This window comes from Petromyzon marinus, chromosome 47, assembly GCF_048934315.1.
Source record: "Petromyzon marinus isolate PM22_M1 ecotype Great Lakes invasive population chromosome 47, UKy_Petmar_22M1.pri1.0, whole genome shotgun sequence".
NCBI classification, from domain to species: Eukaryota; Metazoa; Chordata; class Hyperoartia; order Petromyzontiformes; family Petromyzontidae; genus Petromyzon; species Petromyzon marinus.
Genome location: NC_133713.1, coordinates 1,669,565 through 1,694,734, shown reverse-complemented (window position 1 = coordinate 1,694,734; position 25,170 = coordinate 1,669,565). Strand labels below are relative to the sequence as shown.

At 48.8% G+C, this 25,170-nt stretch overlaps 1 protein-coding gene across 1 annotated transcript; it reads right to left on the bottom strand.

Moving 5' to 3' along the window:
* Positions 1 to 467: 467 nt before the first annotated feature.
* On the bottom strand, positions 468 to 22,172 carry LOC142931033 (uncharacterized). The gene is made up of 2 exons (XM_076074283.1): positions 20,404 to 22,172; positions 468 to 2,463 (listed from the first exon to the last, which is right to left on the bottom strand). Exon 1 carries the CDS (start codon positions 21,725 to 21,727, stop codon positions 20,438 to 20,440), a length of 1,290 nt encoding a protein of 429 aa, XP_075930398.1. The 5' UTR covers positions 21,728 to 22,172; the 3' UTR covers positions 468 to 2,463; positions 20,404 to 20,437.
* Positions 22,173 to 25,170: the final 2,998 nt, after the last annotated feature.

Genomic DNA, 25,170 nt, shown 5'->3' with positions numbered 1-25,170 from the left:
TTACTATCAGCCCTACAAAAAAATGCCCATTTATCTGGGTATTTTGTGGAATCTGTCCCATCACTCCTCATGAGCGATGGGGCAACTGTGGAGAGAGTGGAGAAGTGTGTTTATGACCTGCTTCGGTTTGACAGCAGAGGTCTCTCTCTGAATCAGTCAATCAGCATTATGTTTTCATCAGCTGCGTAACGCTATGTGGAAGCAACCTGGTTTATTGCTCTATACAAAGCTCCGTGCCTTCTCGACCAAATATGCGACCTCCCTTCTCTATGTGTGTGAAACCTGGACCCCTTTAAAGAACATATGCGCTGATGTGAAACATGTAGGCTGGCCTGTCAATGTTCCATCATGGGCTTAACCAGACTGGATTATGTGAGGAGCTCAGGTCCTTCAAAGAGGCCCTCGCCTGGGATATGTAACCCGCATGCCCAGCCACTAAATGCCCTAGCAGCTTCTGTTTGTCCGGATAGAGGGGGATAAAGGGGCGCACGGCACGGGTTGGAGAAGAGATGCTACGAAAGGGGGGGGGGGGGGGGTGACCTGCAAAGGACTGGTAACCCCTCGACCTTCAAATAAATTACCACTAAACGACGAAAAATATATCAAATGAAGCTTGTGCCAGAGGCACCGGGGGGACAGGTGTCTATGATGTCTCCTGGCCAAACCCCATTTGGCGTAGCCAGGAGATTAAATCCTTACCCTCGGGGTTCCTCCAGAAACAGCAAAAAGCCACTGCGGGTGGTCACGTGGAATGTTCGAATGCTTACTTTGGAAGAGAGGCTGCATCTCCTCTCTCAGAAGCGGGCCCGGTACCGCCTGGATCTCTGTGGTATTCAGGAGGTCTGGTGGACCGGCTTTGACTCCTGCCACCATGAGGGGTGGACAGTCATTTCCTCGGGGCAGGAGACTGCCAAACAACAGGGAGTGGCTCTTCTCCTGAACAAAATAATGAAGGTGGCATGGTAGCATGGCAGTGAGGTGTGGGAAGCTGTAAGCCCCAGGCTACTTTGGGCTCGCCTTCCCATCAAACAGAGAAGAGGAATGGCTACTTATGCCCCCACCAGTGGAGGGATGCAGGCAAGGCCGATCAGTCAGATTCCTTATATGACCTCCTGTCACAGGTGCTAGCTAAAGTGGCCCCTCAGGGTGGAGTCATCCTGGTGGGAAGCTCTAATGCCCGAGTTGATCATGATGCGGGCACCTGGTCTGGAGTGATTGGAAGGCATGGGCCAGATCAACTCAATAGCAACGGTAGGAGGCTGCTCAACTTATGTGCACCCCATGGGCTTGTAATTACTAGCATGCTGTTCTGGCATCGGCACATTCACACAACATCATGGATGCATTCCGGGTCCAAGCAATAACATCTGCTAGACTATATAGTGGTGGTGGAAGAGCGGATCTGGGCCCATGTCCTTGATACCACCCACTGACCATCGACGTCATCTGTAAGATGCACCTGCAATTCTTCCACTCCGTTGGCGAGTGTACACCCAGGACCCCATTAAAACCCATAGTGGCTTGGTCTCAGCTAGCTTATGAAAATTGCAAACGAGAATTTCATTATCAGGACTAGGACTAAAAATCGGCCCAGGCATTTGTAAACACACCGGCCCAAATTCAGGTTATGGGCATTTATTTATATTTTTAACGTATAGTGCGACAAATGGTGTATTACTCGTAGCTAGATTTGCGATTTAATGTATTACCATGATTCTGCCACCCGATCTCATTCATACCATCTGTGATGGGTCCAAAAACCACAAATGGGGGACTGGTGAGGAACCATATTTGGGTGCTGCCGAATATAGTAACTTAATGCTAACTGAGAGCATAAATAAGCAATGAAGCACACATATTAGAGGAAATGGGTGGAAAATGGTAGCCTTCTTACGGCCCACTTGTTAAGTGCCTCATCGCATGACTAATACCATCACTTCGGGCTTTTTTGAAAATGTGTATTTTAGATTTCAAATGTGTAGTGTGTCCAACTGAGTCGCAGACGTTCTTCTTCAGAGGCAACACATTTATTACACAACACGTATATACAAAAGGGGTAGCTGCCCCTTTATCAGATACAGCCTAGGGTGGTGACCACCCCACTAACTACACTACCATACAGGAGTTATGGCTACAACGGACCGAACTCGTACTCGAGTCTTAGGCCACGTGGTGGTGCCTCTTCAGATGTAGAAGGTGGAGCTTCCAGCTTGCAGAACGAAGCAGCCCCAGTCCCTCCCAGGGACCCACCTTATATCCTCGCAGGTCGGGGCCGACTCCATGATGCCGGGCCCCCAGGAGAGGTGGGCCCGCTCACCCTGGAGGTCCCGGGGGGAATGTGCAAATGTTCCATCAAACCCGGCTCCTTACGAAGAGGAGTAGGCCGGGTCGACGGGTCCACTGCGCCCGAAGCCTGCGAAGCCTTAATGGACAGCTGTTCTGGAGACGTCAGTCACACTGCACCTGGGGGCAGAACAGAATCGCTCCACTGAGAGCCAAGCTCAGCGGGCACACACTCCGGCTCATCAGACACATTCGACACTCGGCCCCTGCGATATGGAGATGAAGCGAAAGCGTGCGGCGTGATAAACGGTTTCAGTGAGAGGGATGCACGAACCAACTCCGCCGACCTAAGCGGATCTAGACACTCTGTGGCCGAACAACCCGAACAACATCGACCGGCCCTCTCCAGGGCTGGAGCAACTTAGGAAATGTACCCACCGGCACCTGTGGACAGTGCAACCAGGCCTTGTCCCCAGGTGCCCATTCATACAGAGAAGCACAAACTCCCTTAAGCTATTCGTTGGTCGATTGTCGCAACTCGGAATTAACCCTGGAAGCTTCCCGTGCCTCGGAAAGCTTTTGAAGAGTGAAGCAAAAGGAGTCTTAAACCTTGGATTTAGACATGTTGGGCATGGCTTCGATCGGGGATCGTATTCCAGTGAATGCGTGTGGGGCCATGCTGTAAGCGGCGAGGACTCTAGGGATGTGCAAGTCCCAATCGAGTTGTGACTTAATGACCTGGTGGCTTAACATGGAGGTCAGAGTCCTATGTAGCCGTTCGACCATGCCATCCGTCTGCGGGTGGTACGGTGACGTGCGCACATTCTTTTCCCTCAACAAATCATAGACTTCATGCAACAATTTAGAAGAAAAATACTTGCCCTGATCTGTCAAAAAGACGTTCAGGAGCACTCTTTTGCATAACATAGCCATTGAGAAATGCCTCAGTCATAGTCACAGCCGATTGATTGGGGAGCGGCCAGGCCAGAGGCCAGCGTGAAAAATACTCGACCCCCACAAGCAAATATTTGTTCCCTCGAGTGGTAGTGAGGAACGGACCAAGGATGTCCAGAGCAACAAGTTCATTGATGCGTGACACCTGAATCTATTGTAGTGGGGGGTGGCAAGGCTTCACTGGCGGCTTCCGCTGAGCACACTGCACACACCCTTTGAGTAGATTATCGACATCCGCAGCCATGGCAAACCAATAGAAGTCCAGTTTGAGTGTGGCCAGCGTCTTCTGCACGCCCAGGTACAAGAGACACCCATGCACAGCCCAAACAACCTCACCTCGCAGGGCCGTGGGAACGACAATGGTATCAATGGTATAACGGCACAGCCCTCCATCCCAATGCATGAGTAAGCCACGCCGTAAAACGACCAAGGCGACTCCACGTCGATCCGCGCCCGTCAGCTTCTCTAACATGTCGCCGGAACTTGAGCAGGGAAACATCCTCCGCCTAAAGGCGTCCCCATTCCTCATAATTCAACCCAATGACCACATCCCGTGCGACCGAACCGCTGCCTGCCCCGCCCGTCGCAGCCTCAGCAGACGCAGCGAGAGGAAGGAGCGAAGTCACATCGGATGGTTTACAGTGCCCGGAACCCGAAGAGCACGCACACCCTCCATTAGTTGGCAATCACGACAGGGCGTCGGAGTTTGTATGGCGAGAACCCTTGTGATATGTAACATGGAACGAGCAGTCCTGCAGGATCTCCAGCCAGCAAGATAGTTGGCCTAACGGCTGGTCTACCCGCAGTGCGTATTGAAGCGCTGCATGATCAGAGCGCACCTCAAAACGTCTACCATACAAGTAGGGACGATATTGCTGCACAAAAACCACAATGGCCAGCAATTCACGGCACGTAACACAGTAGCACTGTTAGGCCGGAGACAGCACCTTACTGCCATACGCAACAACGCTCTCCACCCTGCTGACAACCTGCGACAAGACGGCTCCAATTCCGGTATTTCTAGCAACCATATCAAGGATTAATGGCAATGAAAAATCAGGATAATGCAGGGGAGGGGCGTTCACCAATCCATCACGGATGGCACAAAATGCAGCCTCCTCCTCCCCCCCAATGAAACTTATGACCCTTAGCTGTCAATGCCTGGAGAGGTTTTGCAATGGACGTGAACCCGGCGACAAAACGGCAATAGTAGGATGCAAAGCTGATGAAACTGCGTACCTCACTCACCGAGGTGGGAGTCGGCCAAGTTCAGACTCATGCAGTTTTCTCCGGGTCGGTCGCAATACGCGATTCGTTAACTATGTGGCCAAGATACCGCACCGATTTCTGGAGAAGGTGACATTTCTGTGGCATAAATTTCAGGTTTGCTGCATGCATTTTGAGGAAGACAGCACGCAGTCAGTCCAAATAACCATCAAAAGTGTGGGTGAAGACAATCACAACGTCGAGATATATTATACACGAGTCCCACTAGAGACCAGCTAGGACCAGTTCCATCAATCGTTGGAACGTGGCTGGCATGGAATGGAGCCCCATAGGAAGCCAATTAAATTCTAACAATCCCTCCGGCGTACGAAAGGCCATCTTAGGTTTCGAAGCATCGTCAAGCGGCAACTGCCAGAACCGGATAGGAGATCGAGGATAGAAAAGAACCACACCCCCGCCAATGTGTCAAGCGAGTCATCCATGCGAGGAAAGGGGTGTGCATCCACAACAGAAACCTTATTAAGCTTACGAAAATCAACGCAAAATCATAAGCTACCATCATGTGTCTTTAGAACCGCCGTGTCCAACCCAGCATTAAGAACCTGAATAAAAGGTTCCTGGTCATTGACTACTAACGTCTGAGCCGCTACCAAAGTCAATCCACGACTGACCTCATTAGAATGTCCCAAAACAATTCCATCCTTCGTAACCCCCAAATCAAGTGGCTTCTGTAATTGTAGGGGAAATAACATTTGCGCGTCAGGAGGGATTCTTACCATTCGGCGTGCCTGCGCTTGCACTGTAGCGTTGGCCATGCACAAACGCGTGGGGGATGGCAAAAATGCCATACGACGGCCGGATGGCAATTCCAAACAGCCACGATCAATACGGATTTTTAAGGGCATCCTTCCCTGGCAATCGGTTCCAAGTAAACAGGGAACAGCCAGGGACGTAGAAACAAGAATATGTCCCAGCAATTTAACATCAGCGATGCACACCTCAGCCGTTATCTGACCAATAATACCCAACGAGCTACCATTGGCGGCGAAACACAGTGCATCAATGGGGTCCAGGGCCCGACACTTAGGGGGCAAAATATTGTAGATTAATTCCGAGATGATGGTCACCGATGTACCAGTGACGACAAGCATCCTTATTTTTAGCCCCTAGATAAACCCAAGCACGGCAGACGAACCCAAGGTCGCAGCCACCACTCGATGGGCCAGCTCTGACGACTGATCCAGTTGGAGCAGACAAACATCACAATCACGTATAGGACCCCCCCCCCCATACCGACGCGCGACCGGGAAGTGAACCAAACCTCCTAGATTGGTGAGGTGAAGTCAGGGGTCGAGTGTTGAGTGCATCACGACTTGCCTTAGGGTGTAGGGAAGTGTACGATGGCACTGGTGCTGGGAGGTGCCGTCGTGGTACACGGCAGCCCAATGAGATGTACCCCGGCGGGCCGCAATTGAAGCAAATGACACGACCGCCTCCGGAACGAGACAACGACTTTGGTGGCTGCTGCTCGTCCGCTCGTCGCACCACACCGTCACGTCGGTCACCTCCACCCTGAGTAAACGTGCATGCCGGAACGTGCTCCACTTCATTAAGTGCCACCAACACCGCACAGGATGTGGCACACGCCACCTACGTCCTGTCCCATTGTAAAAGTTGCTGAGCCTGGATGCACTTAGCAAATGTCATTGTCTTCGGCTGAAAGAATGGTGTGGAGGACTTTCGTCAAGGCCAGCAGTCTCTCGAAGACCATTGGGTCGATACCATTTTGGTCCATTTTCGGGAAGGCGGCTTTTGCCAGCCCCAAAAGCTCACAACAGAAGGCGAGGGCTGACTCGGTTTCACCATTCCGTCGTGTGGTGAACTTGTGGCGCGTTTTCGACGGAGGCTCGTAGATTGCCGCCATCTGGTCGAAAGCCTGAGTAAGGGTGAACCTCTCGAGCGGCGGGATGGTGAGAAATGCCGCAAGGGCATCATCGTCGAGGGTGGCAGACAACGCCCGCAGCACCTCTGCCTCCGTCCATCCAGCTAAGTCGGCGTTCATGAGGAACCGCCACTTGAAAGCCACCCAGTCGCCACTGGTAGCCGCAAATTCTTTGATCAAAGTAAGCCGACGCCGGAGAGCCGGGATGTCCATTGGCGCTGATGGCGCATCTTCAATTTTGGCAGGCTGCGCACTCCATACCACCAATAAAATGGCGGCCGAGGACGTGAGCTGTGCCACCGAAGTTCCCGCCCGCTGCGAAATGGTGGTGGAGTCGTCGTTCTCGAGTGGCACCCTCCCTCCTTCACCCGCGAGACCATGGGACGGAGCTCCGTGAGGATCAAAGCTGCAGCGTATAGAAGCTCCGTGAGGTGACCGTGTGCCTCCCAGAGGGTCGCCTCCGCCAACGGCGAGGCGTCGCTTGCCCGGACGGCGCTGTGCTCCGCTGGCAGCGTCTCCCCTCTATCCTCCAGAGCTGTATGCAGTACGAGTTCCTCTTCCTCGCTGTCTGACGTTCTGGTACGTGGTCTGCGATACATAGACATAGTCTATATAGACTAGCATGTTGGCCACTTACGACACCATTTGTAGTGAGTCCAACTGAGTCACAGTCGTTCTTCTTCATAGGCAACACATTAATTACACAACACGTATATACAAATGGGGTAGCTGCCCCTTTACCAGATACAGCCTAGGTTGGTGATTAACCCGCGAACTATACTACCATACAGGAGTTATGGCTATGATGGACCGGACCCATACTCGGGTCCTGGGCCACGTCTTGGTGTCTCTTCAAATGTAGAACGTGGAGCTTCCAGCTTTCAGAACGAAGCTACCCCGGTCCCTCCCAGGGACCCACCTTATATCCTCCCGAGTCGGGGCTGGCTCAGCCCTCGGCCCCGCCCACCTTTGAGAAAGTTCCAGCTCACTCTCAATCTCTCTTGAGAGCTCTCCTCAGACATGTGATCACCCCCTAGCCCCCCCCTCCACCCCCCCCCCCCCCCCCCCGGAGGCCTCCCTATGGACATTCCGGATCACGTGCCTACGGGGTCAACCAGAGTGCCATGGCCCGGGGCAACCCTGTTCCTGTGTTTACACTCTCCCGTTCGCTCTTGTGGGAGCCTGCACTGCACGCTATGCGTGGTGCCCTCGCTATCCCAGTGCTCACCCAACCCCGCTATGGCTGGTACTATACCCACCTATGGGGTGTACGCGATGACAGTGCATCGCACGCCGTGCTCTGATAGAACCGGCCTCACTCTGCAACACACACGATGCTGTCCATAATGTAAGTACATTGCACGCCATGGCCCTCTCGGGCCAGCACCATACAGTGACATCCCCATATGTGTAAATCGCGTCCCAATAACGGTCCTTTTAAGGGCCAAATTATCAGCCAAAAAGAGTGGGACCTGCATTATGAGTGTACCAACTCAACGTGGAAGGCCTCTCATGAGCAAAGTGTAAGGTGCTCGCCAATTGTTTACATCAAGAACACATTGACGTTGTGGCACTCCAGGAAACCCACGCCGAAGGTAACTGACTCGTGAACTATAAAATCAACGGATATGACAGATTTTCCGCTATTAACCATCTGAAATACAGCCTCGCCACTTACATCAAGCAAGACCTTACAGACTAAAATTTATCCATGAAAATGTTAGCTATAACTGGAGAAAGGGGGGAGCCCATTGGGGTGCCCTCAGTTTGTTTGTAGAAAGTTCCATTCCAAGTGAAGTATGTATTGGTTAAACAGTGTCTCACCAGGGGGGGTACCTCAGTGTTTAGTCCTTGATGAACCAAGTCTTCAATGATTGCAATTTGAGACTGACGCCATCCAGACTGCCACTCTGCGCCCAACCTTATGGAAGAGGTAAGTGGATGACACTTTTGTCATCTGGCCACATGGCCGGCCTGCTCTAGACCAATTCTTCGACCACATCAATTCCATACACCCAGCCATCAGATTTACCATGGAAGTCGAAATAGATGGCAAGATACCTTTTTTGGATGTCCTAATTAAAAAGAGACCTGATGGTTCAATGAGCCACTCTGTCTACAGGAAAGCTACCCATACGGATGCTTATCTGAAACCGGATTCCCACCACCATCCATCACAGAAGAATTCTCTCATCAAGACTCTGTATCATAGAGCCCAATGCATATCCGACCAGGAACACATAAGCAGTGAACTCAAGCACGTACACCAAGCTCTTAGGGCTAATGGTTACTCCGACTATACAATCCGCAAAGCTATCACTCAAACCATGAAGAAGAACCCTCTTGAGGAGCCTTTCAAAACCATCACTTTACCCTACATTGCTGGGATCACAAAAAAGATCTCCAAAATCTTGAATAAACACAAGATCCAGGTCCGTTTCAACACATTACATAAAATCCGTGATCTGGTTCCGTCTGTAAAAGATGTGATTCCGGACATACAATACCCTGGTGTCTACAAACTAAGTTGCCTCTGTGGTAGTAATTACATTGGAGAAACCAAACGCCATGTCTCGGACTGCATTCGTGAACACAAAGCAGACCTTAAACACGGTAGAACCAACACCTCGGCCGTGGCAGATCATTGTTCTAATTCAGTAGGCTCACATGCCATTGACTTTTCCAAGACAGAGGTTCTTTGTAAGCCATCTGGCTTCCATGAGAGATTCGTTCATGAGGCTATCCACATATACAAGCACAGAGACAATTTCAACCGAGAAGATGGATTCTATCTTAGCAATCATTGGAAAGATTTGATAAACCATTTCAGGTCTTAATTGATTGTTCACGCTTACAGTGGCTTTCAGACAGCATACATTATAAAAAAATTCGTCTCCCCCCTCCTCTTTTCAGAATATAGATGGACTAGTCCTAAATAAACTGCCAAATCATTGCGCGTGGCGCTAACGTTTTTTATAAATAAATAAATGCGCCGTTTAAAAATACATTTATGCGAACCTACACACCTGAAGACGACCGTTAGAGTTATGGTCGAAACGTCGTGAGAATTTTTTATTGTTTTATATATATTTTATTATTTTGTTATTTCCCTTCAACGTGACTTTACCGAAAAAACTAAGAATATTCACCAGTGACTTGCCAAAGACATCATCCCGCAAATTTGTCTATGCAAATGACATAAAAATGGCTACTCAGGGAACAAACCTGAAGTCCATTAGTGAAACAGTAACAGAAGACTTGTTCATATTAGAAGACTACTTCCAAAAGTGGAGACTACGACGGAATCCATCCAAAACGACTGTCTAAATTCACCATGTAAATAACCGTGACATAAACGCCCAGTTGGAAGTAACATTCTGGGGTAACCCTGTAAAAATGACCCATATCCCAAGTACTTGGGCATAACACTAGATAGAGGCCTCACATTCTAAAAGAACATCAGAAATGTGTATGAAAAAACAAAAAGCAGTGCAGCTCTGTTACGCAAACTGGCCGGTACATGGGGAGCCGCTACCAAAACTCTTCGCACGACCACCCTCGCGCTCATGTACTCCAGTGCTGAGTACTGCGCACCAGTCTAGGCATGAAGCACCGACACAAAGAAATTGTACGTCAAGATCGACAGCATCCTTCGAACAATAACGGGAACACTGAAATGCACTCCCACGGAGTGATTTTTGCCAACATTACGCCAGCAAATCTCCGCAAGGATGCAGTGGCAGCAAACCTATTTGAAAAATTCCGAGGCAATGTACATCTACCATTAGAACAAGACCTGCTTGACCTTCAACGAACTCGTTTGAAATGCCGGAAACCAATCTGCGATCGTGCGAGATAATTGGATGAGCTGGGTCGCTGTGGAGTTCTGTGAACATTACAAATGAAAGCCTCATCGACAACCCCACGATTGCTATGCATGGTGTTGATCTGCCAAGAAAGCTATGGTGCTCCATCAGCCGTTTCAGAGCAGCAACAGGTTGCTGCGCACACCTCCTCCACAAGTGGATAATTAAAGACAACCCACAGTATTCATATTCTTTGGGTCTTTTGGTAAAGCCACGTAGATAGAAAAAAAATATCAAAATAATAACAATATCACGACGTTTCCATTGCAACACAAGCAATCGTATTCAGGTGAAAAAGAGGTGGAAATCTGCCGAGGTAGGCTGTTTATGAAGGTTTAGAGATGGGTGGGGCAGCTAATGTTAATGTAGGAGAGGTCTCCGTAACTTGCAGCAGATCTACACCAATCAAAGAGCTGTTTATAAATGGGCGGGACAGCTAATGTTAATGTGAGGGAGATACTACGGAGCTGTGGGGGGTGGCCATTGTATTGTGTTAGATTAGCATGTCAATGTACGAAAGTTGAAGCTCGGTGAGAGCTCAGAGAGCGCAATGGCCACATGGAGGTAGAAAATGATGGCAAGCTTCCATTTACTAACACAGCTAATGGTGGCTGTGTTAGTGAATGTGGCTGTGGGAGGTGGCCATTGTAGTGTGAGAGATTAGCATATCAATGTAAGACAGCGCAGTAGCCACATGGAGATGGAAAAGAATTGCAAGCCGCCATTTACTAACACAGCTAACGGTGGCTATGTTAGTGAATGTAACTCAGAGAGTCGAAAATGACTGATAGGTAGGATAGAAACATCACAGCCATTTATTACCTAAACTGGTCAATAACGTCCTTCCAATGATTGTTCAGTTTGTACCCATTTTCTCAGTTGAAATTGTCTCTGTGTTTATATATCTGGACGGCTTCATGAACGAATCTTTGTTGATAGCCAGTGGGTTTGCAGAGTACCTTCGTCTTGGCAAAATACATTCCGTGTGTGCCCACAGCGTTAAAATAATGATCAGTCACGGCTGAAGTATTGGTCCTAACGTGTTTCAGATCTGCCTTATGTTCACGGACCTGGTCCAAGACATGTCGCTTAGTTTCCCCAATGCAACTGCTGCCGCAGACACAGCTTAGTTTGTAGACACCGGGGTATTGAATATCGAGGATCGAATCCTTCACAGAAGGGATCAAATCACGAATTTGTACTGTGTTGAATCGTACCTGGATCTTGTGTTTGCTCATGATTTTGGAAATCTTTTGGTGACACCTGCTATGTATGGCAAAGTGATGGTTTTGATTGGGTCCTCAGATGGTTATGACCCCACGGTTGGGTTGTGTTGTCCGAATATCCATTCCTCTTGAGGCTGTGTGTTTGTGCTCCAGTTCACCGGCAAGGTGGTGATGGTCGGAAATACAATGAGCTCTGTGGTATAGAGTTTTGATGAGGGAATTATTATGGGATGGATGGTGGTGGGAGTCAGGTTTTATGTAAGCATCCGTATGGGTGTCTTTCCTGTAGACAGAGTGTCCCATTGAGCCATCAGGTCTCTTTTCGATAAAACATCCGATAATGGTAACTTCTCATCCTTTTCCACCTACATGGTGAATTTGATAGCTGGGTGTATGAAATTGGTTGAAGAATTGGTCCAGAGCTGTTAGGCCATGTGGCCAGATGACGAACGTATCATCAACGTATCTCTTCCACAAGGAAAGACGTAGGACAGATGCCTGTATAGCTTCTGTCTCAAATTTCTCCATGAAACATTGGCTACAAGTCGAGATAAGGGAGAACCCTTCGGGCTACTTTCAAATTGTTTATATAATGTTCCATTCCAGGTGAAGTAAGTGTTGGTGAGGCAGTGTCTGACCAGGGTTGGTACATCAGCATTTAATCCTTGTTGGACCAAATCTTAAATGATTGCAATGGTGTCAGGCACAGGAACTTTGGTAAACAAAGATACCACATCGAACCTGATAAGCAAATCACCTGGAGATAATGAGATGTCCTTAATGGAAGATATCAAGTGAGCTGAGTTAAGTATAGCTGAGGTCGAGGTGGAGAAGATAGGGCAGAGTGGTGCGCCTTCTTTATGGATTTTTGGTAGGCCATAAAATCTGGGTGGTCTAGCAGCAGAGGGTTTTAGAGAGAGCCGCTTGGTTGGTTCAATTAAAGATGTCGAATCGGTGTTCATCTTGTTGGTTTTCATATCCAGGCGGTTAGTAGGATCTCTATTGATTTTGGTATAGCTGCCATCATTAGTATGATTGCGGCCACCCGTGCCACACATTGAACCTTATTGCGAACAACTGCATCCTATGCCCGCTCTCCGGAGGACTGAGCAGTATTAGTCATGCTACTCCTGAAGCTATCACGTGACTTACAGACTTAAACTTGGACGTGTGATTTGCACATACTTAAACATACGCTAGAGAGAGATTAGGGGTAATACATTTTTTTAATTTATTTACCATATTCGCAATTTCCCCACACTAACCGGCCCACCTGCCCATGGAAAGGGCCAGTCCGGGCCTGCGTGGAGAGGTGAATGAGCTCATGTGCCTGTGCCATGTGCTCACGTCCAGCTCCAGTTTTCACAACAGGAATTATCACTTCGGATCATTCAAGCGGCATCGTATTTCTCGATCGCCTGGGTGTAGTCTGTCACGTACCAACAGCAAGCCTAGGACATATCACGCAGCGCTTCCGTCACCTCCAGTAATCTCGATTTGCTCAATTTAAGACACGTGTTACCTCTTCAATTTTGGCCATTATATTTGCTGCTGGCCGCTTGCCATTCTGGGCCTTTGAGCCTTGTGCTAGACAACTGTGTTTAAAATGTGAAACTATGTATATTCGTCTACCTAGCTTGCCATCATTTCTTTAGTAACTTTGCCATCACTTATTGGTGAATGGCGGCTGCTGTTTGTCTCTGTGCATGATTGCATGTGCTAGTAGCGAGCGGTGGCACAGTGGTTAACACACTGCGCTAAAAAGCTGAAAGCCAGAGTTATATTTCCGCTCACGGCCAACAATGTATCTTAACCGATGACGAATCTCTGATCCAGTCACAGGCCCTCCCTAGGTCGCCTCAGTCTAAATTAGTTTGGTATAGTGTGTAAACATCAGCATTGAGGAGACAAAGGTGGCCGAGATTAGTTCTGGTCAAACAACTCCCTCGTGTGCAGTGTCGGCCTTCAAATGTTCTCGTTAACAGGACTTGCCCCACCAATCTGTTAAAGGCCATATGGGGGAATCTTTGTTTTGTACGTGCGAGTGAGTATTGTGTGGGTACATTGTGCGACCCCTTCCTTGTGTTAGATTCATGTAGCCTGTCAATCACCAAAGAGGAAGCATATAATGGTGGATATTGCGTGTGTGTGTGTGAGAGAGAGACTGAGTGTGTGGGGAGGGGTTTGAGCGGGGGAGGAAACAGCAGCACATTATCCATAATATAGTTGTTTAGAGTTAGATCGCGTAAATATATAAATGTGTCATAAAAACCCGCCACCACCCGACACAGCCAACTAGTAAGGGTTGTCACGTGAACATAACATGCCAATTCGTCACTAGTACAGCACATCAGTGTGTTGGAGAGCCAAGCCACAACATTTACAATCTGAGTACGACATTTCGCCAGTAAATACAACTAGCTTCATAAGGTGGTCGTGAAAGCCTACATGTTAAAGTGGCACATTATTTTACGAGGTTCAATTCCTGTGGATAAAAACAGTGGGATGTGATTGGTCAAAGATGGTGAAGGTGATTGTTTTATGTGGGTTAGAAGAATGTGTGGGTGTGTATATGTTAGGGGTGCGAGAGGGATGCACTCTGGCTCCCACATTATTTAACATATTTTTCGACCACGTCGTTCGGGACAGCCGTCTATGGCTGTACCGAAGGAATCTCCATCTGGTACAGATGCAGCTGGAGGCTGATTGATACCCGGGTGTGGTCAAAGAATGGCTCCCTATTAGTCAACCATGTTATGTGTGCTGATTATCTGGTGATTGCTGCTCACTCAGAGGAGGAGTTGGAGGCACTGCTGCTGCTGAACCTGGAGCGTGCCACTAAGAAATGGGGCCTTACCATGAGCCCCACCAAAACTCAGCACCTGCCTGAGTATTTTGTGCCATCAAACACTTCACCCCCTAAACTCGCCATTGATGATGGGGCAGTTGTAGAGAGGGTGGAGAGTTTCCCATCCCTGTTTGACAGCAGAGGTTTCACTCCGAATCAGCCGAGTGGCATTATCTTTCCATCGGCTGCGTAACGTTGTGTGGAAGCTACCTGGTCTGTCACTCCACACGAAGCTTCGGGTCAACTCGGCCACGGTCATGCTCTCCCTTCTCTATGATTGCGAAACGTGGAACCCCCCCCCCCCCCCTAAAGGGACATCTTAGTCGGTTAGAAACATATAGGCTGGACTGCCTACGATACATCCTGGGTTTAACCAGGTTGGATTGTGTGAGGAGCTCCTAAATCCTTGAAAGAGCTGGACAATGTCCCATCGATGAGCTCCTCCAGCAGGCAAGGCTGAGTCGGCTGGATCATTTAGCCCGTATGTCCAGCCGCATGCCTAAACAGCTTTTGTTCGGCCGGATAGAGGGGGATAAACGGGCACAGCACGGACTAGAGAGGATATGGAGTGATGTAGTACAAGAGGACTTGCCAAACACTGGTACCAGCGATGTCAAAATCGGCCTCTGTGAAGGACGTTACTGGGCAGTTGGAGGCAGTCGCCCTCCACCAACAACAGATGGCAGAGGACAACAAAGGATGGCAACGCTCACAAAAACGAGCGGAGCACTGGGCGTCTAAAGCACAGGTGGTGCATTGGCCAATCATCTCAGTCAGTCAACCTACGGAAACTGGGTCTGTCCCATGACCTCCTGCCAGCGGGTGTTCGACACTTTACGTGGCCTTAAAGTGCAAATGGCCTGGCACAGGCACCATGGTGATGTAATCGCCACTTCGTGGTGAATGCCGGTTGTCATTGTTGTGTGTACATACTGCGTGCTATCTTCTTGGTTCTTTCGGTAAAGTCACGTAATGTTCCTTCACCTGAAGAAGGCTACTTGTGTTGTGGGCGAAACGTCGTGAGAATTTTATTTTAGTATGTTTTATTTTTATTACTTTGTTTCCATTCTACGTGACTTTACCGAAAGAACCAAGAAGATTAATCCCTGCAGTCACGAAAGCTTTAAATCGAAATTTAACCGCCTCTACGGAGAGGGATTACACATAACCTTAAGATCCTTCAACAAACTCCGGAATAAGAAGGCTCAACTAATCGAGTCTCAAACCTTTCTGAAGAGATGCCGCGACTCTAAGGTAATACCAACCGCATTTACACTAACCTCTGCTGTTGTAACCTCTTTTAATGCAAAACGAATTCTAGCTAGAACTAGCTTGGCTCTTATCTCAGAAAAAATAAGACTTACATGCACCGAACTAGATCAGTTAGACAAGATACTCTACAAATTCTAAATTTAAAGCTTTCGTGACTGCAAGGATCCATACTCTTTGGTTCTATTCGGTAAAGTCACGTAACAAACAACAAAAAATAAAAATAAAAAATTCACGACGTTTCGGCCACAACACAAGTGGCCTTCATCAGGTGAATGGACCGTGCTGTCATGAGGACAGCGTTGGAGTGAAAACAGCCAAGCCCAGGTCGCGTCCTTTAAGCTGTGTGGGAGGAAGCAAAACGCTTGACAAAGGAATTAGTATGGAAATGAGCACGATATATGTAGGAGGTGTATGGGCCATGATGGACCAGGAGCCACTTGTGTTGTGGCCAAAACATCGGATTGGAAATATGTAGACAATATGACTGCCTCTTCAGCATCCACTATGTCGACCAAATGTAAGGACAATTTTATTTCCAAATTCAACCGTCTTTCCAACAAGAAATCGGACCCACACACCAAAAAGCTAGACGTTAATAAAGTCGTAATTAATCGCAGTAACAGTTAAATTTCTGACGGCCTGAAATCCGTTTTAGCTAAAGGTCTAAACTTTGCAGTCACACGGAGACACATACCAGTTAATGACATCATTGCCCATGTCGACGTTGCACTCATGGGCCTGGGTCACATCGCTGCAGACGTAGCAACCCTCAAAACGCTAAGATGCCACCTAGCAACATGAGCAAAGATTAGCGCTTTGAATTAGCTCAATTAAAAAGAGAGATGACATTGTCGTCCTCTCAGCCGACAAGGGAAATGCCACTGTCATCATGGACAAAATAGAATATAACAACAAAATTCAGGAACTTCTCAACGATGGCAGCTATACAAAAATAAGAAAGACCCCACCAACAGCCTGGTTACTAAAACCAACAAAATCATTTCTGATTCAACAGCATTAATTGATCAAACCAAACAGTTATCGTTGAAACCTTCTGCGGCCAGACCACCAAGATGATATTGCCTTCCAAAGATACACAAAGAAGATACACCTTTCGTCCCATCGTCTCCACTATCAACTCCCCCACCTACAAACTGGCTCGTTTTCTTTCTGATATCCTGTGACCTTTCACTGGAAAAACCACCTCTGCGGTACTAAACTCTACTCACCTGCTATCGACAATCAAGGGTATTTCCCTGTCCCCAGACGACCTGCTTGTCAGTTTTAATGTGGTTTCCTTATTTACCAAAGTTCCAGTACCTGACACCATCGCAATCATTGAAGACTTGGTTCATCAAGGACTGCATACTGATGTACCCCCCTTGGTGAGACATTGCTTAACCAACACATACTTCACCTGGAATGGAACTTGCTACAAACAGACTGAGGCCACCCTAATGGGCTCCCCCCTGTCTCCGGTTTTAGCCAACGTATTCATGGAAACATCTGAAACTGACGCCATCCAGACTGCCACTCTATGCCCGACCTTATGGAAGAGGTACATGGATGATACTTTTGTCATCTGGCCACATAGCCAGCCTGCTCTAGACCAATTCCTCGACCACATCATTTCTATACACCCAGCCATCAGATTTACCATGGAGGTCGAAAAAGATGGCAAGCTACCCTTTTTGGATGTCTTAATTAAAAGGAGACCTGATGGTTCAATGAGCCACTCTGTCTACAGGAAAGCTACCCATACAGATACTTACTTGAAACCGGATTCCCACCACCATCCATCCCAGAAGAACTCCCTCATCAAGACTCTATACCATAGAGCCCAATGCATTTCTGACCAGGAACACATTGCTAGTGAACTCAAGCATGTACACCATGCTCTCAGGGCTAATGGTTACTCCGACTACACAATCCGCAAAGCCATCACTCCAGTCATGAATAAGGATCCTCTTGTGGAGCCACTCAAAACCATCACCTTACTCTACACTGCAGGGTTCACTAAAACGATCTCCAAAATCCTGAATAAACACAAGATCCAGGTCCGATTCAACACAGTAAATAAAATCCGTGATCTGGTTCCATCTGTAGAAGATGCTGTTCCAGACGTACAATACCCGGGCGTTTACAAACTAAAGTGCCTCTGTGGTAGTAGCTACAATGGAGAAACCAAACGACATCTCGGACCGCATCTGCAAGCATAAAGCAGACTTGAAACACGGTAGGACGAACTCCTCTGCCGTGGCAGATCACTGTTATAATTCAGTGGGCTCACATGACATTGCCTTCTCCAAGACGGAGGTTATTTGCAAGCCAACCAGCTACCATGAGAGATTCGTTCATGAGGCCATCCACATATACAAGCACAGAGACAATTTCAACCGAGAAGATGGATTCTGGCTTAGTAACCATTGGAACGATGTTTTAAACCATTTCGTTTCTTAATTAGTTGTATTTTACGGTGACCTTCAGACCGCAGCTCTTTCGCTGGCATTGCCTCTTAATACCTCTCACACCACGGTTAATGGTATGGGTTATAACATGGAATATAACAGCGCACTGTGGCTGCTTCTCTCCCCCCTCCTCCGTTCTGAGCATGGATGGACCAGTCATCAGTCGGCGACTGATGACTGGTTAGCGAGTGGCCAGGCCATGGGCCATTGAGTGAAATATTCGACGCCAACCAGCAGGTACTTGTTACCCGTTCTGCCGGCGATAAAACCCTGCTACCGTAGTCGACGACGCGTTCGACTCCTCTAATGACCTGCGAGAGGACTCCGCCCATGCTGGTGTTACTGGCATCCGTGTCGACCAGAAAGGGTGCAGTGAAATCAGGGTAACACAGGGGCAGAGCACTCACGAGGGCGTCCCTGAGGGAGTGGAAGGCGGCCTCGTCCTCAGGACCCCAGAAAAATTTTACGCCCTTTGCCGTCAGAGCGGGTAGGGGCTTGGCTATGGTGGCAAAGTGTGTGACGAACCGCCGATAGTATGAGGCAAACCCTATGAAGCTACGGACCTCACTGACCGAAGTGGGCGTGGGTCAGGAGCTGACGCACTGAGTTTTAGCGGGATCAGTGGAGATACCTGAACAACTCACTATGTGCCCCAAATACCGCACAGATTCCCAGAGGAGGTATCACTTCTGTGGCTTAAACTTTAATTTAGCAGACCGCATTTTCAGGAATACTGCCCGTAGACGTTCAAGGTGTTCCTCGAACGTCCGTCTGAACACAATGACATCGTCCAGGTAAATTAAACAGGTATCCCATTGGAAATCGGCCAAAACCAATTCCATTAAGTGTTGGAATGTCGCGGGAGCTGAGTGGAGTCCCATGGCAACCGATGAAACTGGAATAGGCCCACGGGTGTTCTAAAAGCGGTCTTGGGTTTGACTCCTCATCCAGGGGAAGTTGCCAAAATCCCGATAGCAGGTCTAACGTGGAGAAATATTGTGCCCCCGCCAAGGCGTCCAATGATTCGTCCATTCTGGGGAGTGGATATGCGTCGGCCACAGAGATCTTATTCAGGTGACAAAAATTTACGCAAAAGCTCAGAGACCCATCATGCTTTTTCACGAGCACGATGGGGGACCCCCATGGACTGGTGGAAGGGGAAATTATGTCCGCCGACAGCATGTCATTAACAGCCGATTTGACATGCTCATTCTCAGCGGGGCTTAGCCGGAAAGGATTTTGCCGGCGTCACCCATGTCAATATGATGACGTAGCAAGTCGGTGCAACCGATATCATATTTGTGGTTGCTAAAAACGTCGGAAAATTCAAGCAACAGGGCGCGCAGTGCAGCAAGTTGCGAACCGGACAGGTCACTGGATTCAGAACAAAGTGAATCCAAACACCCCTGATCCCGGCTTAGTTCTGGATGTGGAGCGGGACCGGTATGCACATGCCCAATCACCGGCTCTCCCATTGGTGCCGACATTGCGTGAGCGAGCACAGTCCCTTGTAGGACCACAGCCGTCCGAGAACCCGCATTTAGAACCATAACGAATGGATCCCTGTCTGCTCGCACTATCGTCTGAGCCACCAACAACTCCAGCCCCTTCACTGCTCCATTCGACGGACCAAAGAGGACCCCATGCAGTGCTATTCCTATGCCGAGAGGTTTTCGTAGCCGCAGGGGAAACAACATTTGTGACCCAAGCGGTACGTGTACCGTCTGGGTGACCATTGCTTGCAAAGTTGCACCGGCTGTGCGTATACCGCTGGGGGAAACCAAAAACACAATGCGGCGGCCTGAAGGAAGTTCAATACAGCCCTGATCAATGAGGATCTTAATCAGCATTTTATCCAAAAAATCTGTTCCCAACAAACATGGGACTGCGAGAGAGGATAAAACCAAGACGGGCCCAGATAGTTTAATATCGCCAATACAAATTCTCGCCCGGATTTGACCGATGATGCCCAATGATCTTCCATTTGCCGCTTAGCACGGAACGTCAACAGGCAGTAATGGTCGACATTTAACAGGGAGTATGTTATAGATCAGGTCGGAAATAATTGTTGCCAACGCCCCAGTGTCAACCAGTACCCAAACCTCGACCCCCTCAATAGAACCCGCAACCACAGACGATCCGGCCGACGCAGTAACCACCAAATGAGCCAACTCGGACCACTGACCTGGTCCAAGCGCTCGTCCAAACGCACCACCCCTCACCGAACTGGTGCCCATGGTGCGTGATGTGTCATGTGCAGCGCGGTGAGTCATGTGTAGTGTGTGGGGGTCCGAGCATGTGTGGTGCCGCGACTTGCCAGAGATTGCTGGGATGACTTGGGAGCATGGGCATCATCTGGCCGGGGTCCTGGTGCGTGCTGCCGTGAAGCCCGGCACCCCGATGCAACATGGCCTAGGAGGCGACAGTTGTAGCAGGTGACAAGGGCTGACGATGGTCTCGGTTGCTCCAGCTTGCGCCGGATGCTGAGGCGGTCGGCCACCCAACCTCCAATCCACCGAACAAGTCGCAGCGAAGGCCTCCTCCGATGGCTGGGCGTCTTGGGGCTCACTGCACTCCGAGGTGTAGGCAGCGGCGATGAGAGGCTGGTTCCGCTTCAGGAGCTCGTGGGCATGAATGTTAGTGGCGACTCGCAACGAGCATTTATCCGCCTCATCCGCTGCCAGGACGACGATGCCCAGCTCCTGGGCCAATGCTAGGAGCTTCTCCATCACCATGGCATTGATGCCTTCATAGTCCATCTGCGGAAAAGCTACCTTAGCAAGGGCCAGAAGAGCTGTGTGGTAGGCGAGAGTCATTTCCTTCGCACCCTTCCGTCGGTCGTGGAAATGGTGGCGACTCACAGATGGCGGCCCGTAGACAGTGGCCATCAACCGAAGCACTGCCGCCAGTGTAGAGCGACTTGATCTCGGGGCTGACACTAGGGTAGCCAGAGCGTCGTCGTCCATAGTCGCCGGGAGGGCGCGCAGCGCCTCATTGTCGGACCAGCCCGACATCTCTTGGTGGGCGAGGAAGCGTCGTTGGAAAGTTACCCAGTCGCCTCCTTCAGCTGTGAACGCTGTTAAAACGGGCAGTCGCTGCTGGAACGTCTGCTCCGTCGCTTGCCGATGATGATCCCGTACAGCACTGTTGTACAGTGCAATGGCGGCCCCCTCCGTAGGTCGTACCGCTTCTGGCGCGGATATTTCTGGTTGGCTACGGCTGTGCCCATCGCTTGGGAATGACGTGGCGAGTGGTGGTTGGGTGCCGCCTCCCATGTGGTGTACCTGGCTCCCGCCACCCCCGGAGTCCACCCCAGAAATGGCGGCAATTTCAATTTGCGGCACCATGTCAATGGCAGGAACGGTCGTTTGGCGCCGATTCTCCCCCCTCTCTACCGCCCGCGCTCCTCCCGTTTGGGTATTTTTTTCTAGTATGGAGGCGGCGGTGAGCAGTAATTCGGCGAGGCGGGAGTGAGCATCCCGAAGACCACCCCCCGACTGTGGTGGCGTGCCTGGCGGCTGCAATGGCTGTTGAAGCGCCGGCATCGCCCCAGACTCCGTCTCCGACTCCAGCGGACCTGCCACTGCAGGGTCGTCAACTTTGCCTGGTTCGTGCGCATGAACTGTGCTCCTCGTGTCCATCTCGTGCAGGTAAAAAACACTTCTGACCCCAGTTGTAGTGGCCTTATTGACGTCGGAGACTGTTCACTTGAGGCAACACGTATTTATTACAGACGCTTCCATTACATTGGCGAATCTGATACTTGAAGAGGTAACGGCCTCTTCACCCATACTCTATAGAGGGAACGTTCCCTGAGCTTTAGCCCACGCTAGCTCCCTGGTTCCCTCTATCCTGGTCCTCTCTCAGGAGGCTATCTGACCTGGCCCAGCTTCGGCGCAGGTCCCGATCGACAGCCACATGAGTCCGGCCCTCAGAAGGACACCGGGCCTCGCGGCTCTGGTGTCGCACCCTGGCTCGTTTTACCCGGCCCTCAAAAGGACAGCAGGCCAAGTTCCAGGGTCTGGCTAGTCGATCTTCTGTCTTCACTGGCTCTTCATCTTGCTTTAGTCGAACTGCCTCTCAGCTCCCCGGGTCCCACCTTTTATACTGTCCCTCACTGAGGGGTGGGGCTGGGAGGGATCACAGCGTCCCCCACAGCCCCCCAAGGTGGTGGCCGTAGTGGACATGTTTGTGGCCACCGTTATTCAACCGCGTGTCACCCTCCCGTAACACCTCTACACATACTAACCCCATATTTATCACATCTCGAAGAAAATCAAATAAAAAATATGAATTTTATATTAGAAACAAACATTGTTTCCCCATTTGATCACACCTGCAATTTGTCGAAGCTACCATGCTACCACTGTTTGATTATGGGAATGCTGCTTACAGATCAACTCCTAATGAATCACTAAACAGACTAAACCCACTGCATCATTCAGCCCTTCAATGTGCGCTGGATGTAACATCCAAGACCCACACATTGTGACATCTACTTAAAATACAATCCCACATCCTTTATGCAAGAAGACATATGCATCAGCCCTTGTTCATCCATAAAATCATTATTGGCAAATCTGCAGAATACTTAGGTAATTAATTCACCCCAATGTCAAGTTCAAGAAACCTAAGGCATCCATCTAATTGCATTTTAACTATCCGAAGAACAAGAATTGAAATAAGTGACAAAGCCTTGGCCATTGCAGTAGGAACGTTTTGGAACGACCTTGTTTCCTCCATTAACATCATAAATCTGGCTTCTAAAAATATTTTGAAGCAGGAGATTAGTGCTGGATTCAGCCAAATTGGCCTACGTGATCGATAAATTTGATTATTAACAATGCACTTTTTGGTTCTTTCGGTAAAGTTACGTAGAAATAAAAAGAACAAATAAATAATAGCATACGACGTTTCGATTGCAACACAAGCAATCATCATCAGGTACGTACAAATGAAAGAGAAAACAAACCTAGCTATCTGGGCCCGGACCACAAGCTGGGTCCCGGACTGCGTGGCTGGAGACTTCTTTTACCCGACGTGGATCTTCTTCACCAGCAACACGACGAACCCCGAGCCCCTCATGAGGCCCCCGTTATATCGGTCTGGACTGAAGCTGTCTCCGCCCCTCGCCCCGCCCACCTTCTAGATCTCTCGAGCTCTTTCCCGAAGGCTCCCGAGACGTCTTTAATACCACGTGACCGCCCAGCGGCCCACGTCCACCGGTGGCCCCCTCTAATATCAACCAGTGTATCATGCCCAAACGTAACCCTGGCTGGTTGACACTCCCTCTCACTCCCTCATAGGGAGCCCGCACTGCACACTGTACGTGGTGCCTCCACGCTGACCAGCGCTCACCCAAGCCCCGCTAGGGCTGGTGTAACTGCACCCAGTAAGCGAGCTACACGTAATGCCAACACATTATCCGCCGTGGCTTCGTAAGCCCGGCAGCACACAGTGACATTCACAGTCACTACATCACCCCCCTCCCCCATCCGTAGCTTCCAGCCGTTCTGGCTGCCAACTCCCCCGCAAGTAAGCAACCGATGTACAATTATACAGAACAACAAACAAGTGTATTCCAACAATAACGGAACAGAATAAATTACCCAAACCCAATTGTACAATATATACACCGAGAGAAAAAAAACACAACAGCGAGAGAAAATAAACGAACAACCCAACAATCGGGTCATACAAGATCCCCACAAAAAACATCTCCAACCCACAACGTGTAACAACGCCTGGTGGGGTGTGTGAAGATTAGCACTATGGGTAAAAAAGATATCCGGAAGTGGTTCTGGCCATTACAATCACTTGTTCAACCAGTTTGGCCTTAATAGGTGCACGCTAATAGCACTTTCTCAAATAGTACATATGGGGTAGGATTTTTTTTTAAGTTTCCCATTATTTTAACTGCTGCGGCGGGAGATGGAATCGAACTGGCAACCTCTTGATTGCCCGTCCAGTGCGCTGTTACAGCAGCATCCTTCACATCTAAATAGAAAAATGTACAAATGTGTTTATTGCTAAACATTTATATATGTGCAGCACGTCGGTTACCTCTTTTTCATATGGTTACCATTCATGCAAAAGAACAGATTTAAACAACCCTAATTTGTACTTTGTTGAATGGGTATGTATGTTTGTAAGTGCATCCCGGATTAACTACCATCACTCATCTTGACATGCCCACCTACCCTCTATTGATCTATTACCACTGCCTTCATTACACACACAGCATCTTGTTCTTATTAAATATAAATCCCACGTTAAATAATTGCCTTTCCTTAAAGATATAGATCAGCCTATCAACACCATTATCATTAACATCATTAGCATTGTCATACTTAAATCAATTCGTCATCTTAAACAGTTTATATAAATAATTATAGCAGGGTAGTGTATGTATGAATGTGTATTCTTTTGTAAGTGTGCTTCTATTTAGGTGTTGTTTGCATTTTTGAATGTGGGTGTACAGTATTATTTTGTATTTATGTCACGTGTCTGTGCGTGTCTTTGTACGTGAGTATGTCCGCGTATCTTCTGTATCCGTGTGTATGTGTTTTTTTCATAGTATGTCTATGTGTGTCTTTCGTATCTGTGCTTGTCTTCATACTTGTACAGGTGTGTATGTGTGTTTGTCTTTGTATTGGTATCCTTGTGAAACATTTGCCTCTTTAAATTCACACATGTGCCATTTTGAAACATTGCAGCTGGCCTGCCAACGATTAAGTCTGAGTTTAACAACGCTAAAGTGCGTGAAGAGCTCACAAATATTTAAAAGATCTTGACTCATTTCCACCATTGAGCTCCTCCAGTGAGCAAGGTTGCATTGGCTGGGCCATTAAGGTGGCGGTACAGACAATCATAGCAATTATCTCCCTCTATCAGTCCTCTCCCCTCTCATCAGGTTCAAAGCATAATTTAACGTCACAAATGTCATCTCAGAATATGCCCTAATTCCATTCTAAGTAATCCAGCTTTCAAGAAAAAATATAGCACAGCCTCTTTTCAACTTAATACTCTTGGCTTTCTATTTACCACTCATGGATCTGGTAGGCATTGCGCTATCATATTCCTT